Source organism: Herpailurus yagouaroundi, unplaced genomic scaffold (assembly GCF_014898765.1).
Source record: "Herpailurus yagouaroundi ecotype Mexico unplaced genomic scaffold, PumYag 295, whole genome shotgun sequence".
Classification (NCBI taxonomy): Eukaryota; Metazoa; Chordata; class Mammalia; order Carnivora; family Felidae; genus Herpailurus; species Herpailurus yagouaroundi.
This window is the reverse complement of record NW_024412512.1, coordinates 3,385,033-3,394,655: the sequence shown is the minus strand read 5'-3', so window position 1 is coordinate 3,394,655 and position 9,623 is coordinate 3,385,033. Positions and strand designations below refer to the sequence as shown.

At 60.7% G+C, this 9,623-nt stretch overlaps 1 protein-coding gene across 1 annotated transcript in view; it reads left to right on the top strand.

Moving 5' to 3' along the window:
• TICAM1 (TIR domain containing adaptor molecule 1) overlaps positions 1-9,617 on the top strand; it is a 9,864-nt gene extending 247 nt beyond the window's left edge. Inside the window, exon 2 of the mRNA XM_040461932.1 lies at positions 7,183-9,617. Within this exon, the coding sequence (XP_040317866.1) occupies positions 7,315-9,477 (2,163 nt within the window). The 5' untranslated portion in view covers positions 7,183-7,314 and the 3' untranslated portion in view covers positions 9,478-9,617. The remainder of the gene's footprint in view (positions 1-7,182) is intronic.
• The last annotated feature ends 6 nt before the right edge of the window (positions 9,618-9,623 follow it).

Sequence of the window (9,623 nt, the reverse complement as noted above, 5' to 3'; positions counted from 1 at the left end):
CCCCCCCCCCCCCCGTTCATGGCGCCCTCGCGCCCCTTCTTCGGTGTCCCCCTCAACGCTCGGCTCCTCTCCCGGGTGGCCCTGGTCCTCCCTGACCCCCTGCTTCCTCCTTACCCCCCCCATTGCTCCTCAGCACCCCAGATGTCTTTCCAGCACCCCGAATTCCTTTCCAACACCTCGAAGTCCACCCCCCCTCCCGGATCCCTCCCCAACACCCCAATTCCTTCCCAACGCCACCGATCTCTCCCCAACTCTTCTGGACTTCTCCCAACACCCAGCAGGCCTCCAACCCGGATTTCTCCCCAACATCCGGTGCCTCTCCCCCCCCCCCCCCCCCATTCCTCTCCAGCCCCCCACCCCATGTTTCTGATTTCCTCCGGGAGCTCGGAGCCCCCTTCCCCGGTGCCTGTTCTTCCAGCCCCGCAAACCCCGCCACTCCCGCTCGCCCCTCGGGGGCCCCAGCCCCTTCGGGGCCCTGAAACCACTTTTTCCAGCGGCTCCCGGAACCCCCTTCCCCGGCAGGAGCCTGCTTCCCTCAGCTCGGCCCCCGCACCCCCACCCCTTCCCGTGGGGGACAGGGTTGGTGGGCTGGTCCTCGCCTCCGAGTCCCTGCAAGTCGCCCCCCACCCCCCCCACCCCACCCCCCAATGGCTGCTGGCAACATTCTGATCTGGGTGGCCCCAGAGAGCCTCACGCACGGGGCCTTTTCTTCCCTCTCCCTGTGGCTGAAGTAGGAGGTTGGGAAGGGGCCGCCGCGGGGACACCCACGCAAGCTGGAGGTTGGGGGGGGGGTGGGGGGGGGGGGGGGGGGTGGGGGGGGGGGTGGTGTGTGGGCCCTAAACCTGCCTGCGCCCGGCTCCTCCTCTGAATAGGGACATGTGTTCATCCTTCAACACACATTTGTGACCAACCTGCCGCGTGCCAGGAGGCCCGGTTCAGGATGCTGGGCACACAGTAGGGGCAAAGCAGGGCCCTCCCGGAGCCCTGCGTCAGGACAAATAAACAAAGCGAGATGATGCTTGCCGAGTGCAGAGAATGCATTTCCAGCAGCTTCTCTGCTGGCCTGGCTTGCGGATTCCTCAGATCCAGGCATGGCAAGGGGCCGGCACATAGTAGGTGCTGCGTGAGTAAGGGCAGGAACCCTGGAGCCAGGCTTCCTGGTTTAAATCCCTGCCCCTTTACTTTCCACTTGTGTGACCAAGGGCAAGCCGCTGTACCTCTCTGTGCCTCCCTTTCTTGTGTTAACTCGGCAGTCAAAATAGTCCTAACTTACAGGGTTGTCATGGGCTTAATTCAGTGTCTGGTCCATAGTAGATGCTCAGGAAACACTTGTTGAATGAATATCCCTTCAGTCTCCCGCACATTTTTCAGAGGCAGTCTAGATACGTTTTGCCTTCCGTGCCTTGTCGTATTTCTTTTCTTTTTTTTTAATAATTTTTTTAAACGTTTATTCATTTTTGAGAGAGAGAGAGAGAGAGAGAGAGAGAGACAGAGGGCAAGCGGGGGTGGGGCAGAGAGAGAGGGAGACACAGAATCCGAAGCAGGCTCTGAGCTGTCAGCACGGAGCCCGTCGCGGGGCTCGAACTCACGAACTGTGAGATCGTGACCTGAGCCGAAATCAAGATGCCACCCAGGCGCCCCTGTCACATTTCTTAATTAGCCAAAAGGAGTGAGTCGTGCCTCTACGATGCGCCAGTCCTGGTGGAAAGCAGATTAGACTTTTTGTCTTGCTGGGGAGAGGAGTGAGTCAGCAGGAAACATTTATTGAGCGCTTACTGTGTGCCAGGTGCTGTCCTGTCCATTCGTTGATTGATTCCGGCAGGATTTATTAAGTACCTACTGTGTGCCAGTCACTAGGTACAGCTGTGTAACAAGACAAACGCACATCCCGGTCTTAGGGGTGCTCACTCCGGTAGGGTGTGGTGCCTGTGCAATAAAGTAGGTAAAATCTATCGTGTCAGGTAAGGAGAAACACAAAGCAGGGGGTGTGGGGGAATGGGCTTCAGTTTTAGGCAGGGTGGCCAAGGGTGACCTTGATGAGGAAGTGACGTTGGAGCCGAGATCTGAAGGCAACAAGGGAGCCAGCCATGTGGCTATCTGGGGAAGGGTGTCCTGGGCTGAGGGAACAGCTAATGCAAAGGCCCTGAGGCAGGATCCAGTCTGGCATATTTAAGGAACAGTGTGGCTGGATCTGAGGGAGCAAGGGGGAGTGGAAGGGGGTGAGGTCAGGGAAGGGAAGGGGGAGGGTGGGAACAGGGAGGACTTGATCCAAGGAGTCGTGACTGAGATAACCTCTGATTTCTCCCTCCTAACCACAAAGCAGCTCCTCATTGTCTGTCTAGAACATTCAGGACAAAAGCCCAGGTACCCTCCTTGCCTCCTCCTGCTCCTCTCCCTTTCTCCAAATTATCCACAAACCCAACCATTTCCCCCCACTTCCTTGAGCCTCCCCAACCCCCCCCCCCCCGCCCCGGCCCAGCGCCTATCATTGCTGGGCTGGGCCAGTGGTCACCTCCCCCCAGGTCCCAGGCTCCTCTCCCTGCTCCCCACAGTCCGTTCTTCCGGAAGCGGCCACTGGAGGACGCCTGTGAGCCCCTGAGTCAGGCCCCGCTCCCCTCTGCCCACAGCCCCCCCAGAGCTCCCATCTCCCTCAGGGTAAAAGCCCAAGTCCTCCCCGTGGCGTTCAAGGCCCTGCAGGACCCCGCCCCCTTTCCTTCCCTCCCCCTCACACACTCCGCGCCAGCCACACGGGCCTCCTCCCCATTCCTGCAACACGCTGGACTCTGACCTGCCCCCGGACCTTTGCACTTGCGGCTCCTTTTGCCTGAAACTGTCTTCCCCCAGATCGTCACCTGAGTTGCTCTCTTACCTCCTCCAGGTCTCCACCGACATGTCATTTCTCTCCAGAGGTCTCCCTTGCTCTGAAACAGGTCTCCCTGTTTCAGATTCTGTGTCTCCCTCTCTCTCTGCCCCTCCCCAGCTTGTGCCCTGTTTCTCTCTCCCAAAATAAATAAAGATTAAAATAAATACATAAATAAAAGGTTACAGATCTTGGGGCCAATTAGCTGTTCTGCCCGGTCACGTTGGTTGAGTTTGCCCCTCTGAGGAGCGGGGGTGCAAAATCACATCCCGGTTTCTTGTCAAACGTCTTCTGTAAAGGACTGTTTTCAGCTCTGCAGCCACTCAACTCCATGGCTGTCGTTGGAAGGCGGCCACGCGCTGTGTGTATATCAGTGGGCATGGCTGGGGGCCAAAATACTTTATTTGTTTCAGTAAATAAACTGCCCTCTGGCCTGGGCAGTTACGCACAGTATCATGAGAGCGCTCCGTTTTTTGTTTTTTTTTTTTCCTTCCTTTTTTTAAACTAATCTCTATGCCCAACATCGGGCTTGAACTCACGACCCCTAGATCAAGAGTCGAACACTACCGACTGAGCCGGCCAGGAGCCTCTGTCATCAAGCCAGTCTTGATTTTAAAAATCTGCAGGAGGGTAGGGAGTGAGCTGGGGGGGGGGGGGGGGGATACCCAGCAACACTATTGCAGGCAGAGAGCAGCTGGTGCAAAGGTCCTGAGGCAGGACTGTACCTGGTAAGTTTAACGAACAACAGGAAGATCCGTTGCTGGACCCACTAGATTGGGTGCACCTGGGTGGCTCAGCCGGTTGATTGCCAGACTTCGGCTCAGGCCATGATCTCACGGTTCGTGGGTTCGAGCCCCGTGTCGGGCTCTGTGCTGACAGCTCGGAGCCCGGAGCCTGCTTCGGATTCTGTGTCTCCCTCTCCCCTCTGCCCCCCCCACCCTTGCTCGCACTCTCTCTGTGTCCCTCTCTCTCTCTCAAAAATAAGTAAACATTTAAAAAGTTTTAAAAATATTTGAATTGATTGCCCACTTGACAAAACTTAGCAGTTTCCTGAAACTCTGCCTTTGCGGCTTCTTCCCTTGAAGTAATAGCCAGTGTGGCCCCGCGGAGTCCTTCCTCCTCGTGGCGGCACACCTAAGTCACAGTCACCACATTTAGACAGGTCTAAGGTGGTTCCAACTTCTTTGGTCCCGCCTCCCTCAGTGTGAAAGTTCAAGTCCTCCGGACTACCCGCCAGGTCTCCTCCCCCTCCTCCCTCTCTCCCCCTCACCCACTCAGCAGTGCGGGCCTTCTCCCTCCTCACTGCTCCTCCATCAAGCTGGGCTGGTCCTGCCCCAGGGCCTTTGCATACGTAGTTCCCTCCTCCCGGACCTCTCTTCCCTTTTTTTTTTTAACGTTTATTCATTTTTGAAAGACAGAGAGAGACAGCACAAGCAGGGGTGGGGCGGAGAGAGAGCGGGACACAGAATCCGAAGCAGGCTCCAGGCTCTGAGCTGTCAGCACAGAGCCCGACGCGGGGGCTCGAACCCACGAACCGCGAGATCATGACCTGAGCCGAAATCGGATGCTCAACGGCCTGAGCCCCCCGGGCGCCCCTCACTCTCTCCATTTTTACGTCCTGTTGAAATCTCTGTCATCGTTGAAGCCTTCTTGATTCACGTTGTTTAAAACTTCAACCACCCACCCCTGACTCATGGGGTTCGAGACCCTCCTTCCCGTCTGCTGTTTCTCCACGGCATTTGTCCCCAGCTGATAGATACGCTGTGAGCGTCCCTCACTTGTGGGTTGTCTCTCCTCCACGCGAGGAAGTCGGCGGCCTTTGGGGGGGTCTGTGCTGTCTCGCCCCCCGCCCCCCAGTCAGCACTTCGGCATGTCAGGCCGCTTCTATTTCTGAAACAGCCAAACAGCCACCTGCCTCTACATCCTTCCCCCCAGCGCTGCCCCCTCCACCCCCCTGCCCCTTCTCACCCGCTTCTCTTCCGCCCTGCTCCCTGCGTCGGCTCAGTCCCATCCGCCTTGCACCTCTGCCCCCAGTGCTGGCTCTCCCCGTGCCATCTCCAACCTTTCTGGAGTCTTTGACCTTGGCCCTGGGGCCCCGGAATGGCCTGTATCTACTCAAAATGCACTTAAAAAAAAAAAAAAATCCTGAATCGTTTATGCAGTGAGGCCCGTGATTTATCGGCAAAGGGGGTTGGGTTGGTTCACGAAGCAGCTCTTGGTCTGTGCCGGGATCGCTCAATGTCAGCACCTGGCAACATTGGGTCTGGATCGTTCTGGGGGTGGGGGGGCATCCTGGGCACCACGCGGTCAAGGTGGGGTGAGCAGCATCCCTGACCCTACCTACTCGATACCTTTCTGTGTAGTCGCGACACCCACAGATGTCCTCAGACATCGCTGACGGTCCGGGGGCGGGGCTCAGAACTGTTGTTAGTTGCGAAGGACGTCTGTACCCTTAGGGGTGTTATCGTGGGCACAAGCGTGAACCAGGCAGTAGGTCCCAGCCCAGGCTGAAAGGCATATCAAGTGTCCTCAGCCTCCTGGAATGGATCTGAAGTGGCATTCTTTTTTCTAAATCTGAATATGACCTGCTTTGAGCAGCCGGTGACCTAAGTTCCGAGGTTTGGAACAGTGTCCCTAGCATCTGTCGTGCGCACTTGGGAAAGGCCTTTTTCTGTGCCCGTGGTTTCATCCACAACATTGGGACCATAGGAGCTCTGGCCCCATTCATTCATTCATTCATTTATCCCACAAGTATTTGTTAGGTCCCTGCTCCGGGCCACGAGAGTCTCAGCCCCCTCCTCTGGTGCCCCGGGGTCAGGAGACAGGTGACAAACGCGAAAAGTCTAACGCACAAGGCACGTCCACCCGTGACGCGCTGTGGGGGAGCAGGTGACGTGGGCGAGACAGACTGGGAAGGACGGGTGTGGGTGTGTAGGGCTCCCGAGACGGTGCCATTGGGCCTGCGAGTTGAAGATGACAACGGTGTCGCTCAGGCAAGGGTCTGAGGAAGAGCCAGCTTGGCGTTTTTTTTTTCCTCTTTCTTTCTTTTTGAGAAATAGAAGACGAGTAGCCACAGCCCGGTCACGCGCGGAGCTGGCTCTCAGCAACGGCTAGTGTCTCATCAGCACGGCCCGTATCAGCCGCTGCTGCGTAAATTACCCCGGAACCTCCCGGTTTAAAAACACCAAACGCTGGGACGCCTGGTGGCTCAGTGGGTTGAGTGCCCGACCCTTGATTTCAGCTCAGGTCGTGATCCCAGGGTCGTAGGATCGAGCCCCGTCTTGGGCTCTGTGCTGAGTGTGGAGCCTGCTTGAGATTCTCCCTCCCTCCCTCTCTCTCTCTCTCTCTCTTCCCCTCTGCCCCACTCCCCTGCTTGCCCTCTGTCTCATAAATAAAAAGTGAAAAGACAACCCACGGGATAGGAGAACATATTTAAAAATAAATAAAAACAACAAACACTTATCATCTCACACAGAGAGAGACTGGGTGTCAGGAATCTGGAGGAAGGTGAGTTGGGGGCCTCTGGCTGGAGTCTCTCATGAGGTCACAGTCAAGCGGTCGGCCGGGGCTGCCTCATCTGAAGGCTCGACCGGGGCTGGAGTTGCTGGGAGCCCAAGCCGCCCCCCTCACGTGGCTCATGGCGGGCGGCCTCGCTTCCTTACCCCCGACGGGGTGCCAGAGAGTGACCAAGCTGGTGTTTTATGTCACTGGTGACAGCCCGTCACTTTTGCCGAGGTCTGTCGGTCACAAAGGTGGATTCTGGGTTACGGCTGGAAGCCCCGCCCTGGGCTGTGAATGCCAGGATGGGGGTCCCTGGGGGCCACCTGGGAGCCTGATCACCTCCCTAGCGAACACGTATGGGATGCCTGCTGACTTCCAGGCATCGGGCCTCGGAACTTTCCATAAGGCTATGGCAGCACAATGCCCTGAAACGATCCCAGCAGTGGGTTTATTATTATTCCCAACAGGCAGTGGAGTTTTGCGGCTGCGCACGCAGCCTCTGGAGCCACGTTTCATGGCTTCAAGTCCCAGCTCCGTGACCCACCGGCTGTGTGAGTGACTTTGGGCAAGGGACCTCATGTCTCTGGACACATTTTGCCATTTGCAGGTGGGGGAAATCGTAGCGTCGCCCTCTCGGGGGACACCAGGCAAGTGTTGGCGGCTCTCGTGTCGCAGAGGAGGAAATGGAGGCGGGGGAGGGGACGCGTCTTTCTCAAGGTCACCCTGGCAGGTGGTGCTGGCGCTGAAGGCAGGCAGGTGGGGGCGTCTGGGCCCCCTCCCAGAGCTGCCCCCTTTCTGACGGTGTCTCTCTCGCCCCACAGGTCGGCCCCAGGGTCCCCCCGTGGGATTGGGGTGAGCACGTCGGGGGACACCCAGCATGCAGGAAGGCAGGTGCTGCGGAACATGCCTCCAGCCTCCAGTGTTGCTGCCCGCGGCTGCACCCACCTGTGCCCATGGCCCGCACGGGCCCGTCGCTCTCCGGCGCCTTCGACATTCTAGGTGCCGCAGGCCAGGACAAGCTCTTGTACCTTAAGCACAAGCTGAAGACGGTCCACCAGGGCTGCCGAGGGGCAGACCTCCTGCACGCCATGGTGCTTCTGAAGCTGGGCCAGGAGACGGAGGCCAGGATCTCCCTGGAAGCTCTGAGGGCGGACGCAGTGGCCCGGCTCGTGGCCCGCCGCTGGGCCGGCGTGGACGGCGCCGAGGCCCCGGAGGAGCCCCCAGACTTGTCCTGGGCCATTGCCCGGGTGTACCACCTGCTCGCCGAGGAGAAGCTGTGCCCGGCCCCTATGCGGGACCTGGCCTACCAGACAGCCCTCCAGACGTTCAGCGCCAGGGACGACCACCGGCTGGCCGAGCTCCAGGGAGAGGCCCGGGACCGGTGCGGCTGGGGCGTCATCCGGGCCCCCGGGAGCTTCCAGCCCCTTCGCTCCGATCGGGGCTGCCTCCCGCCATCCTCGGTGTCCCCCTCGGGCACCCGCAGCCTTCCCAAGCCCATCGAGGGCCTTTCGGGCTGGAGCAGAGGGTGTTCTCTGAGATCCACCAGCAGCCCCGCCTCCCTCGCCAGCAACCTGGAAATTAGCCAGTCACCCACCATGCCTCTTCTCAGCCAGCACCGCGGCTGTCGTGCGCCCAGCAAGCTGTGTGAGGAGCCCCGGGCAGGCCCCGGGCCCGAACCTGAACCTGCCCCCACAGGCTGCCAGGAGCCTGAGGAAGTGAGCTGGCCACCATCCGAGGAGGCTGTCAACCCTTCACCTGGGGACACAGCCGGCCCGCCATCGGGGGTGACTGCCGGGCCCCTGCTGGGGGAGACCGCTGGCCCCTCATCGGAGGGCCCCTCTTTGGAGGACCCCTCATCCGGAGAGACTGCCGGCCCCCAGATGGCACCAGACAGCCCGGGCCCTAGACTTCCTGAGGTGGTCCCAGATGCAAGCCCCACTGGCCAGCCCGACGCCCCCAAAGCTCTGGAAAGCGGCACCCGCCACCCGGTGGAGCGCAGCCACGTGCTGGCAGCCCCCACATCTCTCCCCTTGCCCCCCAAAACCACTTGCCCTGACAAGGACCAGACCCCCCTCTCACTCCCTGTAGAAGATACCGCCTCCCAGAGGGCCCCCCCTTCCCCCCCCACCCCCTCGGCCCCGAGGACCTCCGCGCCCTGCCCTTCTCCATCCATCCCACCTTCCACTTGCTCCACCGCCTGGAATCCGTGCCCCCCGCCCCCCGAGTTGGAGCCAGAGCAGAAATTCTACAACTTTGTGATCCTGCACGCGGGGGCAGACGAGGACATTGCCCTGCGGGTCCGAGAGAGGCTGGAGAGCCTGGGCGTCCCGGATGGCGCCACCTTCTGCGAGGATTTCCAGGTGCCCGGGCGCGGCCACCTGCGCTGCCTGCAGGACGCCCTCGACCACTCAGCCTTCACCCTCCTGCTGCTCACCCCCAACTTCGACTGCCAGCTGGGCCTGCACCAGGCGGGCCAGTCCCTGATGAACAGCCTCACGCGGCACGAGTGCGGGGACTGCGTGATCCCCTTCCTGCCCCTGGAGAGCTCGCTGGAGCAGCTCAGCCCGCACACCTGCAGCCTGCTCACCAGCCTGGTGTGGCTGGACGAGCGCTCCCAGATCTTCGCCAGGAAGGTGGCCAACACCTTCAAGCCGCAGAGGCTGCGAGCCCGCAGGGCCCACTGGAGGAAGGAGCAGGACGTACGCGCCCTGCAGGAGCAGCGCCAGCAGCTGGAGGGCGAGCGGCAGCGCGTCTCGGCGCTGAGCGCCGCCTACTCGGCCTATTTCCAGAGCCACTCGGCCTGGCAGGCGCAGATGGAGACGCTCCGGGTGGCCTTCGGGAGCCACATGCCCTTTGGGACTCCGGGGCCCCTGGGAGCGCCCCCGCCCTTTCCCTCCTGGCCGGGCCACCAGCCGCCGCCGCCCGCGCCCCCGTGGCTGGCCGGCGCCCCGGCACCCGCGCCCGCCTTCCCGCAGCCCCCGGCGCCCCCTCAGAGCCCGGGGCTGCAGCCCCTCATCATCCACCACGCGCAGATGGTGCAGCTGGGCCTCAACAACCACATGTGGAACCAGAGAGGGACCCAGGCGCCCGAGGACAAGACGCAAGGCGCGGAGTGACCGGTGACCCCCGGCCTTGGGGACGCCCGCACCGTGCCCGGGGCGGGAGGAGGAGCGCGACGTCGTCTGCAACCTTCAGGACATCGCCGGGGAGACCTTCGTCTCTCAGGAAATCGTGCAAAATGGGCCCCGGCGACTTTCTGGCG